Source organism: Oryza brachyantha, chromosome 2, assembly GCF_000231095.2.
Source record: "Oryza brachyantha chromosome 2, ObraRS2, whole genome shotgun sequence".
NCBI classification, from domain to species: domain Eukaryota; kingdom Viridiplantae; phylum Streptophyta; class Magnoliopsida; order Poales; family Poaceae; genus Oryza; species Oryza brachyantha.
In genome coordinates this window covers 17,323,618-17,341,109 of record NC_023164.2, presented here as the reverse complement: position 1 = coordinate 17,341,109, position 17,492 = coordinate 17,323,618, and the positions used below count along the sequence as shown (strand labels likewise).

The 17,492-nt window shown below is 44.9% G+C and overlaps 4 protein-coding genes across 9 annotated transcripts; 1 reads left to right on the top strand and 3 right to left on the bottom strand.

The window, feature by feature from the left end:
* Window positions 1-1,531: 1,531 nt before the first annotated feature.
* LOC102719175 (26S proteasome non-ATPase regulatory subunit 6-like) lies at window positions 1,532-4,360 on the bottom strand. The gene is made up of 8 exons (XM_006647399.3): window positions 4,137-4,360; window positions 3,924-4,038; window positions 3,087-3,177; window positions 2,859-3,004; window positions 2,542-2,761; window positions 2,362-2,470; window positions 2,113-2,281; window positions 1,532-1,994 (listed from the first exon to the last, which is right to left on the bottom strand). Exons 1-8 carry the CDS (start codon window positions 4,276-4,278, stop codon window positions 1,820-1,822), a joined length of 1,167 nt encoding a protein of 388 aa, XP_006647462.1. The 5' UTR covers window positions 4,279-4,360; the 3' UTR covers window positions 1,532-1,819.
* A 3,071-nt stretch (window positions 4,361-7,431) lies between these two features.
* On the bottom strand, window positions 7,432-8,859 carry LOC107303686. The gene has a single exon (XM_015833857.2). The coding sequence runs from the start codon at window positions 8,642-8,644 to the stop codon at window positions 7,592-7,594; it is 1,053 nt and encodes a 350-aa protein (XP_015689343.1). The 5' UTR covers window positions 8,645-8,859; the 3' UTR covers window positions 7,432-7,591.
* Window positions 8,860-9,072: 213 nt separating this feature from the next.
* Window positions 9,073-10,581, top strand: LOC102722839. Its single transcript, XM_006648747.2, has one exon. The coding sequence runs from the start codon at window positions 9,156-9,158 to the stop codon at window positions 10,290-10,292; it is 1,137 nt and encodes a 378-aa protein (XP_006648810.1). The 5' UTR covers window positions 9,073-9,155; the 3' UTR covers window positions 10,293-10,581.
* Window positions 10,582-11,567: 986 nt separating this feature from the next.
* On the bottom strand, window positions 11,568-17,482 carry LOC121053542 (probable protein phosphatase 2C 16). 6 transcript variants are annotated; one of them, XM_040520824.1, is made up of 12 exons: window positions 17,402-17,482; window positions 15,135-15,223; window positions 14,898-14,967; window positions 14,324-14,429; window positions 14,121-14,238; window positions 13,801-13,860; window positions 13,512-13,631; window positions 13,249-13,426; window positions 13,074-13,150; window positions 12,935-12,987; window positions 12,718-12,769; window positions 11,568-12,114 (listed from the first exon to the last, which is right to left on the bottom strand). In XM_040520824.1, the coding sequence occupies exons 2-12, from the start codon at window positions 15,165-15,167 to the stop codon at window positions 11,773-11,775; spliced, it is 1,209 nt and encodes a 402-aa protein (XP_040376758.1). In that variant the 5' UTR covers window positions 15,168-15,223; window positions 17,402-17,482; the 3' UTR covers window positions 11,568-11,772. The 6 variants fall into 6 exon arrangements, with proteins under 6 accessions (XP_040376758.1, XP_040376754.1, XP_040376755.1 ...); XM_040520820.1 differs by having other exon boundaries at window positions 15,135-15,267; window positions 17,402-17,428; XM_040520821.1 differs by lacking the exon at window positions 17,402-17,482 and adding an exon at window positions 17,320-17,339 and having other exon boundaries at window positions 15,135-15,267.
* Between the last annotated feature and the right edge of the window lie 10 nt (window positions 17,483-17,492).

The following is a 17,492-nucleotide window of genomic DNA, read 5'->3' as shown; positions in this document are numbered from 1 at the left end:
TAAATTAGATAGGCTTTTATCTAATTTTTTTAGAAATCATTTCATATTGAATAACTTGAAAATGTATAGTAGACTCAATTAAGCTATCCTATTTGCACGTGGCAAGCCACGCTTGCTTTCTAGTCACGTCTTAACCACGGTCATCGGCGACGTCACAAATTCACGATAAGGCTGCGTTTAGATAAGCAAAATTTTTAGGTGGGAGGTCAAATCGACGTCGTATATTTAAAGTATTAAACGTAGTCTAATTATAAAATAAATTTTAGATTCTGCCGAAAACCGTGAGACGATTTTTTTGAGACTAATTAATCCGTCAATAGCACATGGTGGTTAATGTAGCACTTATAGCTAATCATGGTCTAATTAGGCTCAAAAGATTTGTCTCACGATTTTCTTCATAACTGTATAAATTTTAATGTTCATATATATATTTAATGCTTATTTAGATGTCTAAAGATTCGATGTGATGTTTTTGGAAAAAGTTTTTAAAAACTAAACCTAGCCTAAGCTAAAAAGAACCACGTTTTTAGTCCCCTCGGACTACTAGAAAATGGTCTTATGATAGACTAAACGTTCGTCGTCTTCATCAGTAACGTCTCAACGGCCATGTATTATCACAGCTCGAAAGTACCATGTATTATGGTGTATATGACAGTATAATCACCACTGTGTGCTCAATGATCTGAAGGCATGTTCCTGCACGTGTTAGGTTTCTTCGTGCTGCCACTTGCCCGGAGACCACGGGCTCACTCCACGCCGGCGCCGGGCCCAGCAGCGCCGTCGACGTGGGCCAGCCCAGCAGCATACACCCGCATCACTGGGCTCAATATGGCCCGGCTCCGGGAGCAAGCGGGCCTTGCGGCGGCCCGGGCCCAGGCAAGAAATAGGAGGCCGTTCCATGTGCAACGTGGCGTCCCCAGGAGAAGCCACGCAGGGTGCAGCTGTGCCTCCTGTACAGAAATCGGCTGCCCATTGACCGTGGCCACGCCACGTATGCCGGGAGTCGTAGGACACGAGCCGCATGACCACCTTTCTCTCGCCGACAGGTGGGCCCAAGACGCTCGCGCGGGCCCACACGTCAGCAATCCCCGCACCTCCACGAGATAAGCTCGCTCCGCGCTTATCTTGCCCCTCGTCGTCGACGGCCACACCCGCACCACGTACACGGCAGCGCGAAACCGGAGGAGGAGGAGGAGGCGCCAATGGAGGTGGTGGGCGGCGTGTCGTCGCTGAGCACGTCTTCGCCGGCGCCGGCGCGGCTGCGGCTGCGGCGAAGATTACTGTTGTATATTATTCTCATTTCCTTGACGAGTTACAGTGGCTGCCTCACCGAGTATAACCGAATGCCATTTATCTGTATTCTGATATCTTGCATCATTCAGTTCTCTGAAATATCGCATCTAAAAACATCAAAACATGTTCTAAGAACGAAATGAATTACGCTTGCTCTGCAATTCTCTTTCGGAAGCTGATCAAGGGCCATGTACTTCGAGCAGACGGGCATGTCGAGACACATATATCAAACTGTGAGGAACCAGAGAGAACATCCGCTGCAAGACTTGAACGAACAGATACAACGCAGAAAATAAGTCAGCGGACGTGAGAATTTGATGTGCACTCTTCTCATTCTACCCATCCACAGCACCAGAACTTGCACTTACTGATATTGCACACTCAAGTTCCGTCTAAACTCTAAACTTTTAATGTCTGCAACAAAATCAAAGCCAGATATAGATCAAGTTCAGTTCCCATGAACCTAGGAGGATAAGCATAACACTACTTTCAGTATGGTCTATGGTCTTGGGGAACTTTACGACATTTACAAGTCAATGACTCGTGACAGTTTCTGGATGCGGTTCAGCAAGAAGTCCCCTTGCTTGATGGTCGCTTGGTAAAAAGCATTCCTAGCGTCTGGTCGGTTTGTCTCCAGAACACCAGCGACCTTATCGATCTTGCAGTGAAGCTTCCCAGCTGCAATGAACCGTGACAATTCCCTAAAAAAAAAAAAATGAAAGGGAGATATTATCTCTACTGGGTAGGAACAGAAAAAAAAAATTGTATCCTACATGGGGCAACATATAACTAATAGTGCAGAGGGGTGACAACACTTACTGATCTATGAAATCAACAGTCACACCAAATGCTGCAGCCATTGCTTCCATTGTCACACTCTTGTATGACTCCAAAAACTGTGAATAGACAACAGTGCGCACTTCCCTCATGTAGTAGCGGAAATGAGGCTGAAGATAGCGGTCCAACTTAATCTGCTCCGTCATGCCAGCTGAAAAGAAGTTTAGACCATATAGGCCAGATCAATGATTCTAACAATTGTAAAACCATAGACAACTTATTTACACTTACAGAATGCAACAAAAAATGACTTGTACTGGCAGTTGTAAAGGGAGTTGAGAAACTCAGATAGGTGAGGTACTTTGCCAATCACTGCCAGGATTTCCGGTGCATCTACCACCTGCCATATCTCTTGTTTGTAATGCAATTAAATACAATAGAAGAGAGAGGGACTGTAATAAGTGCAATTACCTTTTGTTTTAGAGATACACGATCCAATGAGATGATACTTGTGAGGACTGTGTACAAGACAAAAGTATCATATGGAAACAACTCATAAGTCGTGAAAGTTGAAATAGAATCTAAAAATAAGTTGACAGCTTTCTTGAAGTTTCTTGTTGCCATGCAGTATAGGCCCTCATATACTTTCAATCGGTTCTTTCTCTCCCAGTCGCCTCCCTCCTCAAACAGGCTTCAAACAACACCATAAATGATCAGATATCATTGATCCAGTATTATAGATGGCAGAATGGAACTCCATAAAGGTACAACCCAAAGCTATAACTCACTTCTTTGCCTTGTCAATGGATTTTGAGATGAGATCAAAGTCCATGTGGAAAAGGCCTATTTGCAAAGTGTAGAACACAAGATCCATTTTCTGGCCGACAGCAACAGTTTTTCCTTCCGTAACTTTAAGTTGCTCCAGTGCCTTTTCCTGCAATATTGATTTGAAAGAATGCAAATAGTTAAGTTTTGAGTGCACTTAATGTAAAGTATAGAAGGGTACAAGTTTATACCTTCTCCCCAACCCTCATGAAGTACAAGGATTTCGCCAGATGGGCCTCACGCACTTCACTCTCACCCAAATTCTCTTCACCATCAGCAATTCTTCATGCATGAAAAAATAGTAACTTTCAGAGGAACCAAATGATTGCAAGTAACTGAAACATTAGATACGGATGTGATGGGCATCATGGAAGATTAGAAAGTAGAAACATGCAGAATTATGCAAATCACCAAAAGGACATGTCTTGACTGGGACCTCAAGGATAACGAAGTTTGACACGCCGTTCTTCCTTCACGTTAGTTTACATCGGTAATTTATTTGGAGACAAGGAATTCATAAATTACTTCCTATTGGTTGGGAAGTTGTAAATTGTGATCCTTAGCTATCTGTATTACTTCTCTACAGGCCCCATTACAAACCGTAACAGAAACAATGAAAAGAGGCATGCATATGGACCGGATTCTGACACAAAATCGTGGAGAAAGTTTATCGTCTTCTGCAGATTCATACAGGTGATTCCGTGATTGGTCCTAAAGTCCTAAACATAATTCATAAATTACAAGTGACCAGTCAAACGGAATTTATCTGCCAGTTCTGGAATCGAAGTCTCGCATCCAGAGTAAGCTAGGCTTGTTTAGGCAAACGGATCATAGCAACACCTGAGATATCACAAAACTTATCCCCTGTACATTCCTTTTCAAACCTTAATATACTTTGGCCGGCCTTTTGGTCGGCCCCGCAATATCACAAAACTTATCCCCACATAGAACATCACTGCAACGGCGACCTATTTTTTGGGCTAAAGTAACCGGATTCCAGGAACTGAAGAGAGGAAGAATCCACTTACTTCTCGTCGAGCTTGCGGACCTCGTCGTCGATCCGCGCGCGCATCTCGGTGAGCAGCGTGTCGTCCGGCTCCAGCACGCCGGCGGCGGCCAGCGACTCGAACAGCGGTGCCATGCCTGCCAATCAATCAACCCCCGCAGAGAAAAAAAAACAAGGTACGTCAGCTACGTGGCTCGAGGGAGGGCGTGCCGATGGATAGAGGCAGAGAAGGTACCATCGGATTTGACGGCATCGAGGACGTCGGAGCGGAGGGCGACCTTGGCGAGGTCGTCGACGTCGGGGTGGGAGAGAAGGAAGAGCTTGTGGGCCAGTACCAGGTGCCGCTCCTGCTTCGCATCCTCGCCGCCGGCGTCCATCTCCTCCTTCTCGTTAGGTCGGCTCGAGCTTGACGGTGACTGAGGAGTCCGTTGCTGTTGCCGAACCGAAAGAGGAAAGACGGAAGATATATCTGCTAACGAAAAATTATTTACGAATAAAACTTATATATATATATTCTTATTAATTTTTTAAAAGTTAATGATAGAAATATGTAAAAAACTAACTGTAAATTTAAAGTTAACAATTTAAATTTAAATCTAGTTTATTGTCTAAGAAAAAAAAAAGAGAGTGTAAGTAAATGCGAACCAGCCAAGCAGCAATACCGCCGCCAGAGGGCCGGTTTCGGAGTGGTTTGATCACTGAACACCCTTCAGTTCAGACTTCAGACAAACGTAGTAATCAGGCCAGCAACATCAGCGTACACAGGTATCCAAAATGAAGATAAGAAAAACATCACAGGATCATGGACTTTCAAAGGTCAACAACCAGATGATCAACAATCCTAGTCAGTCTGGCAAAATGGCAAGCAAAATCTCCTACCCAAAAAATGCCAACCAGGAGGCATAAACCGAAAACCATAGCACGACTAAGCAACGCAACGCATCATTACACATTATCTCTTAAGTTGAAACTACTACTACTTCCGTATCATGCATCTATGGAGATCCTACTCATCGGGACTCAAAAGTCACGGTTCTTCACCTCGAGATCTTTCTTGTCCTCGCACTTGGCGACATGGGCAAAAAAATTATGACGGGTTCCGACATGACGCTCTTTCATGATACGATCAAATGTTTTACGGCAAATCCAGCACTCCAGCTTGTTGAGGGAAGAAGTTTCAGGAACGTCGACGTCGACCTCGCTACCGATGTTGTTGTTAGCCGCAACAGCACTTGCCAATGCCCTTGCCATGGTCTCACCGCCCTTGCCAGTGCCCTCTTCAGCAGCCACGGTGACAAGGGCGCTGGAGCTAGCAGTGACATCGACCTCAATCTGGTCGCCGGTGTTGTTGCTGATGTCAGTGTCGGCAGTGGCATCGACCTCGATCTGGTCGCCGGTGGTGCTGTCATCAACCGCAGCAATGCTAGTGGGGTCGATGGGGGGGGGGTTCTCAGCAACGGCACTGGTGTTCTCGGCGACGACCTCGACGCCGAAACCTGATACCAAATTTTACATAAAAATATACGTCTGAGACTGAGTGAACGAGAGGAAATAAAGATCACCCAAAATGAGGTAAGATTATTTTATTAATAATTGCAAACTTGAAAAAATAATTCATATAATTTGTAAAACAACTTCCGTACCTTTTATTCTGTAAAAAAAATGCATTGTTTACTTACTCTCTTTCTTTCGTTTTTTGGAACTACTACCACCACCATATAATGCTTCTTGCGTGCAACGATTCAAAATGAGTGTAAAAAATCAAATTCAAAAGTGGATCATACAAATGTGTGCAGCTATTTGAATTCAAATTATCTTAAAACATGTATGACAAAAGTTAATAGAACGGTAACAAATTAAGAAGCAAATATATATATATATACACTATCCCATTTGTTCCATATTATAAGACTTTTTGGTCTTATCTAGATTCATTTGTGTGCTAAATCTAGACACATATACACAACATAGATATTGATACATGGATACATCTTGCAAATCCAAAAAATCTTAAAGTCTTATAATATAGAATTTAAGAAGTACTATTTCACATGCATGAATAAATAGCACTAAGGAAAAATGTAGTTCATTGCAAAAAATAGGAGCCAATTGTAAGAGCCTATATCTAAAAATTTCCATTTTAAGATGGTTTTGTGCATGTTTCAAAAAACATGGTTTAACAAAATCTACTCCAAGAAGATCTAATGAATCATTTTGTCAAGGCCATTCACAGTGCAGGGACATGGCGAGTGGTCTCACCACGCTACGTCCCCCTCCCAGCCGCCACTGACGCCGTGAGTGCCTCCCTAACATAGTTGGCGCCGCGAGCCCCTCCTAGACACTGCCTCCCTTGCCCAGCCGTCCTGGCGCCATGAGAGCCTCCCAGCCATCGCCTCCCCTGCCCAGCCGTCGTCATCCCAGCCGCTGCCAGTGTCGCGAGTGCCTAGCTAGTGCCGTGAGCCCCTCCTAGCCGCCGCCTTTCTTGCCCAGTCGCCGAGAGCGCCTCCCGGCCTCCACCGACGCCTCGAGCGCCTCCCTACCGCCGCCTCCCCTACCTAGCCGCCGGCGCCGCAAGACCCTCCCCTCAATCCGTCCAGAGATTTTGCAAAATGCCACTCCAGTTTTTCCTCTCTCTCTCTCTAGCTGTAACAGGGGCAAAATTATCCTTTAGAATTTTGGAAATTGCTTTTTTTAATTATTTTTTTACTGGTTACATTTCACAACTAATGGGCCCATAACTTTCATCCAAAAGATGGCATCCAGTTCATTCGGTTAAAAAAAACAGGGGCAAATACAAAAACCATAAAAAGAAGGGGTAAAATTAATATTAGAAACTGAAACAAGAGTAAGAACGAAATTGTCCCAAAAAATCCTGCAATTAACATGCCAGGCAGATCACCGGATCTCACTTTATTTCGAGCCGTGGTACGTACGACTAGCCGATACTAACAACAGCGCATGCAGCAGCAAAACACGACGATGACAAAACGATTGCGGCGCAGCCGCAAAACACGATGACGGCGGCTGAAATCGTACGACTTCTTTCGTATGTACAGCGTTTTCCCTTTATTTCCATCGGTTACACATGGTTAAATCTCCTCCTGCTACCCTGCAGCCGAGGAAATTAAAGTGGCTTCATCTTGGCCGTAGAAAGCAGTAGATGACAGAGATTGACCAAATCCACCGGTGGAGTTTGATCCAACTCAAGGAGATGTAAACATGAAGAAAGAGAAGGAAACAGTGTATTGGATGAGACATATAAAAGGAAACAATGTCAAGCACGAGATACATTTCTGTAGAACAACCAAAATATAATGAAAGGTGTTTTAGAGAAGTACCTAGGAACAATAGTATCATCTTTGTGTTGGACAAATTAAAAGTGGAAACTACTCTATCATAGTCATGCATCTATGTAAGCTTGGTCTCCTACGGGTGTAAGTCGTCCATGTCAAATACAATTCTTATTTTAGATCTATTTCTTTATATACTTTCAAATTTATATTAGTAGAGAAGTTTTACAGTTGCTGAGAAATTATAGTAGCAAATATTATACTATAATTGTGTTAAGACAGTTAAGTAATAGAGAAAGAGCGTTCCCAATCACACAATAGATACGAAACGTTAAAGAAATATAGCCGAGCTAACAGTACATGCAATTTGAATGCAGTTACTAGGCATGCTCATCATCACCTAAATAGTTGGCATCAAGACTTGAGGCGACCGGTGATACGGGAGACTTGCGCCCGGATCGATGACGGCCGTAGTTCCTCGTTCCATGTCGTGCACGCACAGCACTTTCCCGTTGAGCCCCGAGTAGTAGATGCAGTTCCCTTTCAATCCCCCCCGCGCATCAAGCGACGCTCCGAAGCTGTCCATCTCGACGAAAAACGCTCTGCCACCCAGCGAATCCACCTTCACCCACGCTGGTCTTGGCCTTTGCTCCTGCTGCGCCGCCGTGCCCGTGCCCGTGCTCAGCTTGTAGACGCTGACACGCTCGACGACCCGGTCGCAGTCGGCCGGGTGATACAAGCAGACGCAGTGCAGCTCCCCGTTCGACTCCACGAAGCTATGGGTACGAAACGCGTATACGCCCTGTCTTCTGTCGTCGCCGCCGCTCACCGCGGTCAAGGTGAACACGGGCTCCGGCGAGAACTCGAGGACGCCAAAGAAGTGTTCACCGAGGTCGGCGTAGAGATTGCCGTCGCCGATCGCCGTGAGCCTGCACAATGAGGAGATGACGCTGAAAGGGTGCTCGGGGAGATGCGTCCCGGGCTGGAGGAACTGGTGATGGTGCTTCACCCAGCGTTGGTCTCCCGGACGGGAGTACCAGAGCACCATGTCCGCGGGGTGGACGACGACGGCGACGACGCAGGTCGGGTCGTCCGTGGGCGGGCGGCGCGACAGGAGGCACCTCCGGTGCCTGCCGTCCGCGAGGACGGTGCCGTCGTGGTCAGGAGGCAAGGCGACACGGCGGCCGGTGAAAGGGTCCCACAGGAAGGTGTCCGGTGAACCGCGGCGCGCCATGAGCAACCAGCCCTGCGCCGTGGTCCACCAGCGGTGGCCTCTCATCATGTCATCCATGTCCGCCGCCCTCCTCGGGAGCGGCGCTCTCGCCGGCACGCTGTACAGGAAAGTTGCGTCGCCGTGGCGGAACAGCAGCAGAGGGGCAAGCTTGGGATCCAGCGCCGATGCGTCGCCTGCCGCCTCCATGAATTCGACGGACGGCGACTGGTCCATCTGCATCGCCGGTAATTCTGATCTGCAACGACGATGAGATGGCTGTGGAGTTGGAGTTGGTGTGGTCTTTACGAGATGAAATTGCACTACTGCCGGTAAATCGGGAAAAGGAAACAGTAATTCCTATTCCTATTCCTATTCCTATTTCCTGTATGAGATGAAATTCCAATCATCTGCACCGCCGGCAAATCAGGAAAGAAATTGCACCGCCGGCAAATCAGGAAAGAAATTGCACCGCCTACGTACGGAGATTGGATAGCAGACAACAAATAGACGAGTCCCGTACGAGATGAAATTCCAAATCATCCGCCGACAAAACAGGAAAGAAAACAGTAATTCGGGCGGCGAAGAGATAGAGATCTCCACGTATCCCGTCTAAGTACGTTAAGTTAATTGCTGATCTCCCGTCCACGTATCCCGCCGGCAAAACAGAACGCAGCGCGTTAAGTTGATTGCTGACACGCACGAACTCTCTCTCTCTCTTCTTGAAGGAAGCTCCGATCCGCTCGCCGGATAGATGGAGGCGGCGCACTGGTCGTCTCTCCCGTTGGACATGCTCGTGCTCATCCTGGAGCGGCTCGGGTGGTCGAGCCACCCGAGCTTCGCGCTGACGTGCCGGCACTGGCGCTCCGCCGTGTCGCCCTTCTACCCGGCGTGGATCTCGCCTCTTCTCCTCAGCGCCGCCGACGTCGGCGCCACGAACATCAGGTACTACAGCCCCTACTACCACAAGAGCTTCGAGGTCGCCGACACGCTCGAGGTGCCCAACGCCAAGATCTGCTGCTCCAATGGACAACGCCTCACGCTGTGCTTACCAAAACTCGCCCTCCAAGCCGATCTCATGGCCGGTACCGTCCATGAGCTGCCGGAGATGCCTTTCTATATGTCCGAGTTCACCATCTACGATGATGCCGCGCGAAGGATGTTCTGCGTCAACACGAAGTTCGCGCTGCAGCTCGCCCGTATGACCCAAGACGACGACGCCGGCGGCGAGTGGGAACTAACGGACTTCGACCTCGAAGGACCACAGCTCCTGCCAGCTTCGACCAGCAACCCGGTCATCCACGGCGGCCTGTTGTACCTTCTTGGCAGAGACGGGAAGCTGGCAGTGTATGATCCATGCAACCACGGCGGTAACTTCAAAGTTCCCGATAAGCCTAAGAGCTTTGGGGTTGACCACCAAGTTGACAGCCACCTGTTCGAGTCCGACCAAGGCGAGCTCATGGCTGTCCTCGTCGGCTACAGCGGCTCACCTGTCCACGTCGTCAAGCTCAACGAGGAGACAATGGAGTGGGAGAAGATGGGGTCTTTGGAAGGACATGCGTTGTTCACCGGCACACGCACGACGATGGTGAGGAAGACAAGGCTTAAATCGATGCAGAACAAGGTGTTCCTCCCGAGGCTGTACGACTGGCCTGAGACCATCCATGTCGACCTTGTTACACGTGATGGCGAAACAGCATTTGTGCCCAAGCCATGCCGTTCGTCTGCCGCCACGAAGGAGATCGCCTCGGACATGAATATTTGGTCCTACGAGCTTGGGCCTGGGCAGCGAGAAGCAAGAGAGTTTTGGGGATCAGAGAAAGTAGATTATAGCATCTGGGTTGATTTTAGTACTGGTGAATGTGATTCACAGGTTAAGAGTTGTATATAGGTCTGAGAAGAATTTCCGCATTTAAATTTTAAGGAAATATTGGTTTAATTTGTGTTTCTCTAATTCTCGTAGAAATGCAAGGTGCTACTCTCCGTTTGTAAGTTTTTATTTTTAGTTTAAGCCTTGTTAAGTAAGACTCTAAACCGTTTGTAGTTAATCGAATTCAGGTGGGGAGCCTCCTGTCATCTCTTATTGAGAATCGGCAAGCGAGGTCATCACCCATCAGATGTAAGCATCACTGATGTAAGCATCACTGACCGAAGTGCATTAAAACTCAAAAACCAGAGATCGAGACTCAACTATTCAAGGTGTTCTCAATCTGGCAAGCAAAACATTATGTCCAAGAACATTTTTCCATTCCTTAGTAGGAGCATGTTTGGGGGAGCTTCTCCTAGCTGCGCTTTTTTCAAAAGCTGTTTCTGCCAGAAGCTGTCCCAAACGGTTCACAACTTCTGAGAATCTGTAATTATAGATTCTGGAAAATGAATTAAGAATCCAGAAGCTGGGTTTATGAGCTTTTCCAGATTCTCAGAAGTGGGCTACTTCTCAGAATCTAAATCTCCCCCAAACAAGCATTAGATACCCTGAGGTACCACTTTTTTCTACGTAAAATTTGGTACCTTCTATTATCTAAGATATCTCTTAGTATCTAAAGTACCAAATTTTACATAAAAAACAGGAAAAATCTAATCTGTAACCAAGTACTTGAGTTAGTACCAAGTACCAAGAGGTACCAAATCACAACCGTTGGTTGTCTCTCCGTACCTTGAGAAATCCACACGTGGCAATTTGGATTGAGAGGGCAAAAAAGGAATTTCATGTATAGTATATGGAATGCAACAGATCCAGCAGCAACGACGACAGCGGTGCGGCAGCCCTCCGCGAATCAGAAGATGGCATCCAGTTCATTCAGTTAAAAAAAACAGGGGCAAATACAAAAACCATAAAAAGAAGGGGTAAAATTAATATTAGAATCTAAAACAAGGGTAAGAACGAAATTGTCCCAAAAAAATCCTGCAATTAACATGCCAGACAGAGCGCCAGATCTCACTTTATTTCCCTCGGTCACACAAGGTTCATCTCCTCCTGCTACCATGCAACCGAGGAAACTAAAAAGTGGCTTCATCTTGGCTGTAGAAAGCAGTAGATGACAGAGATTGGCCAAATCCACTGGGTGGAGTTTGATTCAACTCATGGAGATGTAAACATAAAGAAAATAGAAGAAAACGGTGTTTTGGATGAGACATATGAAAGGAAACAATGTTATGCATGAGATATAGTTTCTGTAGAACAACCAAAATATAATGAAAGGTGTTTTAGAGAAGTACGTAGGAACAATATTATCATCTTTGTGTTGGACAAATTAAAAGTGGAAACTACTCTATCGTAGTCATGCATCCATGTAAGCTTGGTCTCGTATGGGTGTAAGTCGTCCATGTCAAATACAATTTTTATTTTAGATCTATTTCTTTAGATACTTTCAAATACTACTCCTTGCCAGCGGCCACGATGGCGGCGGCGTCAACGATGACCTCGTCGCCGGTGTCGCTGCGTTGGCTGCGGCAGTGGCAGTGGGGTCGACCTCGTCGGCGTCATCGGTGTTGCCGTCGTCGACCTCGCCGCTCGTGGCGCTCGAGTCGCTGGCACCAGCCGCGCCGGCACTGGTGCTGGCAATGTTAGAGGTGGGAAAGGTAGCGGGATCGACCAGCTCGTACTGGAAGGCGCGTGCGTTGAACTGAACCAGAATGACGGTCGTGTTTTCGCCCGATGGCAAGCCAAACTCAACAACCTCCTCACAGATGACACGCAGGTCTGCCCTAGCCTGCACAGCAATATTGGCAACGTCAATAATATTTGGCAGAATATACCTTTCAAAAAAATATCTGGCAGAATATGTATTCAGATATGTTATCGAATAGCAATTTTAACAACGAACGAATCAGATATGTACAGAGCACAGGCCAGACTGTCACTCCGACATATTGGGCGCGTTCGCAAATGACTAATGCTGCTAATTTTTTCTTATTTTTCATGTGGATATTTCCCAAATTGCTACCATGTGTTTCTGGTAAAAAAATATATGAAAATTGCTTAAAACATCGTACTAATCTATTTTTTAAGATTGGAATAGCTAGCTAGTACTTAATTAATCAGATGCTAATGGATTTTTTTGTTTTGCGTACGCTGATTAGCCAAATACAGACAGCGGTTGCGAACACGCCCATTATATTCAGTGCTAACTGCTAAACTAACTAATCCTGGTTTTGGGGTGTTTGGGGATTAGCACTGTTTTTCAAAAAGTAAACCATGTGATTATATTGCTTGATTGAAGTCATTTCCTAGAATTGATAGCATAATTGACACAGAAGATCTCGTCAGTTGTCCTGCCAAGAAGGCAAACCGAGGGGCAAAAAAAAGGACTCACAAACAAACGGTCGTGTATGTAAGCAACCAATGCCTCACTATCCACGCAATACCTGCAGGGGGAAAATATACAGTAGGTATATGCAGTCAGTATGGAACTATGAATGAAACTATATATGCATCGCGCAGGAGGGGGGAAAATGCATGGCAATGAGTACTGATGACATCAAAATGATTAATAAGAAGTTATTGTCAATTATATTTTGCTGAAGAGTTACCAGAGGCCTTGACTTGCTATAACAAGAAACTCCGTGTCTTCAGTTATGTAATCCTGACATAGGTCGGGCCAGTATCCATCAGATCCCACCTCGGCAATAAAACCTTTATGTTTGACCATACAAAACTAGTTACACTTACAGTGAGAATTTCTGGATCGCATACCAACAATTGTCTTTCACGAGGTAAATCTTTGTTCTTCTTGAAAGCAAAGTCACCTGAAACGTAAGTAGGTAAACGGCAATCACAATGTAATGTGGATTTTTTTTGTGCCAATAGTACAACCAATAAAAAACGGATCCAGAATCGACTATACCAATTGATCTTGAGATTGATATACGTCCCTTAAAATTACGTAAGCCCCATTGTTCCTTGACTACATGATGCCCCATTACTAATTGACACTTATATCCAATAGGTCTTCCTCCTGCTTGTTTAACTCTCTCTCTTTCGGACTCACTGCCTGGTTTGTGATCGAAGGATAAATCAATATGCTTTTCACACAACAGAAACAAGCACAAATGTTAGGCACAGCACAATAAGCGAGCATGCAAATTAGTAGGAAAACAGTCACTATACCTGACCATTTCTTGAGAGTACACAACGAGAATCACCAACGTTTCCAACAATGATATGGTTATCTCTAATGAGAACCACACATGCTGTGCCCCCTTCATGTGCTGGCCCAGTGTATGTAGCCTGGAAAACGATGAAAGAAATTAAAGTATGTAACAGAGAAACTCAACATAGTAGGAAAGAGAGGTCTACCGAGAAATAGCTCACAAAAGCTACCAGGTAAAGAAACACATTTCTTAAAGCCAAACCAGCATGAAAGAAATAACCATAGAAGGGATGCTGCAAACAATACCTTAATTTGGGGCAGCACCATAGTATGATAAGAACCAAGGTGCAATGATAACTTAAGAAGCTGTTGGCCTCCAACTCAGTAAACCAGGCAATTGATATGTAATTAACTGAACCTTTTTTTAGGAGCAATTAGTCGTGGTTAGGGTTAAACATATCTCTTCCAACTCCAAAGTACATCTCAAGAAAGAACAATAGTCTCGATATCATACACATTCTTCCATTTCCTTTTCATAGATACAATATGCACTGTCCAACAAACACAGTTTTGAGTAATTTCATCATATGAATGCTAAAACACGTTTAGGGGTTAACAGATTACACCTGTGGGAAAGGCCAAAGGTTAGCACAGACACCAGTCTTGAGAAAATACAGCCATCCATGATCACGAGGAATAACTAACTCCCTCCAAGTATCAGACCGTTGGAGGTTCTCATCCATGCTGCAGAAGTTACACAGGAACAATGATATTCCATATTTGCAAGTGCAGCTATAAAGCAAATGATGTAAGACTAGGCCAAAATAACCTGAAAAACACACTCTTCAGTGCATTAGTCAGATCGTTGTGATAGTCTTCATGATTGCGGAGCTCATTGTGAAATTGTTTTGCACAATACGATGCTACTTCAGGTCCTGGGATAGAAAATAAACAACTCAGTATGGCGGCTCAATAGGATGGGTCAAGATTACTGCTATGTGCATAGAAGCTTATAAATCATAACAATGTTATGAAAACTAGTAGCCAAACATCACTTCGGTAGGTATCATAATAAAGTTAGCATTTTATATGTATCAAAATTATCCAACCTGTTAATATGTCATTATCCTCTCAATTATCATGACTCTTTATATTAACTCGCATTCATGCAGTGTTATATCCCTCATGAAAGTGATTACTGATTAGCTAACTTGGTTCATTATCCTGAACTGTAGCATCATACTTATTTGATAATTGATAGGTAAAAGTTTTAGGACAAACAGTAAAGTTTTTGAAACATGCATATTGATAAGCACGTGTCAGACAGACAAACAAAGCATGACGTAAACTGTTGTGCCAACAATTTGGAAGGATCAAAAAAAAAAACATGACAATGATCAAACCTCCATGTCCATCATAAACACCAAAGAATGACGTGGATGTGGTATCATCAAGATTTAGGAAAGCTGCATGCTAAAGAATAAGGAGGGCATGTCAGTCTTGGTATTTAACAAGTACTAACAGATCTATCCTAATAAATTACTAACAATTACTTTAAGCTACACAATTACTAACAACTACTAATATTTTTTCCAGAACTATCCTATTTTTGTCACACAAAAGACTGCAAGGGTACTCACAGCATCTTCCATTTTCGCAGTGCATCCTTTCATAGATGACACAGCATACTTAATTCCGTCATTCTCTTTTGCATCAGTAAACTTCGATTCTACAGGAAGGCTGTTACTATTGCCCATACTGGAGCTTGCTTTGCTGAAAAGTTATAACATGAACACAAATATACAAATACAATATTGACAAAAATGGGGAAAGAGTGAAGTGAATAAACTTAAACAACACTACAGATCGATTAAATACCAGAAAGCTTGGTAAAATATGCCACTACTTATCTAGCTCAAAGGACAGTTGTAACTGGTGCATGCATTGAAGACCCCTAAATGAAATTTTGAGATACATAGTCTTCAGTTTCAGGGCTGAAGTATTTTACACCTAAATCTTGTCTTATACAAGAATCGAGCATGGAGGAACTAAAATATTACTGTCAACACCATATAAACTTTACTCACAAATTGTAACACCAAAATCCAAAACTGAGAAAAGAAGAGAAAACAAAAGAATGGACCTCTTCTGCTTATGAAAACTCTAGTAAAATTCAGCAAGAAGAATACAACAGGCAACCTAACAGTACAGTACAACACTGAACAAGAAGAATCGTGCAATCTTGCAGGATCTGGAGAAGGAATTCAAATCACGAAGAGATGGAAGCTTCTCTGATATGCGAAGAATCAGAAGATTAACGTGAAAAATAACCAAAAAAAAAAAAACAGCAAGCAGCTTAACGAAGCAACACGTGCAGAAACAACTCTACGAACAGATAGTGTCAAAATAGGACATACAGTTCTTTCCAAACAGAAAATAATTAAGAAAACAAGAGAGACTGGTAGAGAAGAAGCTGCCTGCGCATTGCATCAGGAACACATTCGTTAATACAAATTCAGAATCTGAAACAGAATAAACTGAAAAACAAGCAGAGAAGAAAAACGAATTGATATCGCTTGATTTTTGGCGCACAATCTGGTCGCATCAGGCACAAGACCGGGAAGAAATAGAGACATGGAGTCATGAAGATCAATGTGCTTCGATGACAGAGCGAACGAAGCTCATCACGAAGCTTGGGTGCTCGTTAACCTCCTTCAAAAGCATCAGGCAACAACAACACGAGTACTGGAAGCCAAGAACACGAGGAGGAAAAAGTTCACAGCGAGGTAAATTCTTAGAAAATTTCGCATGCCTGAAACGCATCAAGATTCGAGAAGAGGTCGAGACACGGGTGCTGCTGACATTTGGAGAGGACGGGCACAAATTCAGAAACTTACACTCCCGCAACAAATTCAGAAACAGAACAACCTGAAAAAATCAAGCAGCGAAGAGAAACGGATTCATGGCGTTGGCGTCTAATTTTTCGCGCAGGCACTAGTCAAGACCAACGTGCTCCAATGAGAGAAGCTAACGGAGATCACCATGAATCTTCGGCGCTCGTCAACCTGCCTATCCAACTCCAAGAAATCCAAACGCCAACTTCAAAAGCATCAAGCAACAAAGCCAAGAACACGAGGGGACAATGACGAGATCAAAGTGCGGCAAAACCCGGGCAAGTTCCGGATGCCGAAACGCCTCATGGATTCAAGACGCGGTGGTGCTGCTCGAATCAATGCCACCCAGCGAAGCGAAGACAAGAACGATAACATCCGCCGACACCAATGCAAACACCAAGCATGTGAAATTCAGAAACGGACTGAAAAAGACAAGCAGAGAAGAGAAACAAATTGATGCCCATGACGTCCAATTTTTCGCGCACGCAATGGTAGATAGAACCAGGAACGAGAACATGAAACTCTGGTTAGATCAAGATCAACTCGTTCCGAGGAGAGAGAGGCGAACGGGGATCACCATGAAGCTTCGGTGCTCGTCAACCTCCTCCTCCATGAAAACTACACCCCCAAATCCCAATTTCAAAAGCATCAAGCAAGAGCAGCACGGGTACGGAAAAGCCAAGAACACTAGAGAAGAAGAACAACAACAAAAAAAAAAAGGATCAAAGCGCGGTAAACCTTGCCGAAGCTTCGGATGCCGAAACGCCCCTAGATTCAAGGAGAGGTTCGAGACGCGCGCGGCGCTACTCGATCAATGCCACGCGAAGACACGAACGAGAGCTGCACCGCCGACACCAATGCAAACACCAAGCACGCAACCACCACCACCAGGAGAGCGAGCGAGATCGGAGAAGAGGGAGAAGAATCTCACGTAGGGTTTAGGGACGGAGGCGGCGGGCAAAACCAGAGGAGAGGAGAGAGAAATGGGGAAGAGAGAGAATGAGAGAACTCACCTCACGCCTCTCGCCGGCTCGCCGCTAGTGCTCTTGAGACTTGGAGAGAGAGAGATAGAGAGCAACGGGCGCATCTCGTCCGTTGGATCGT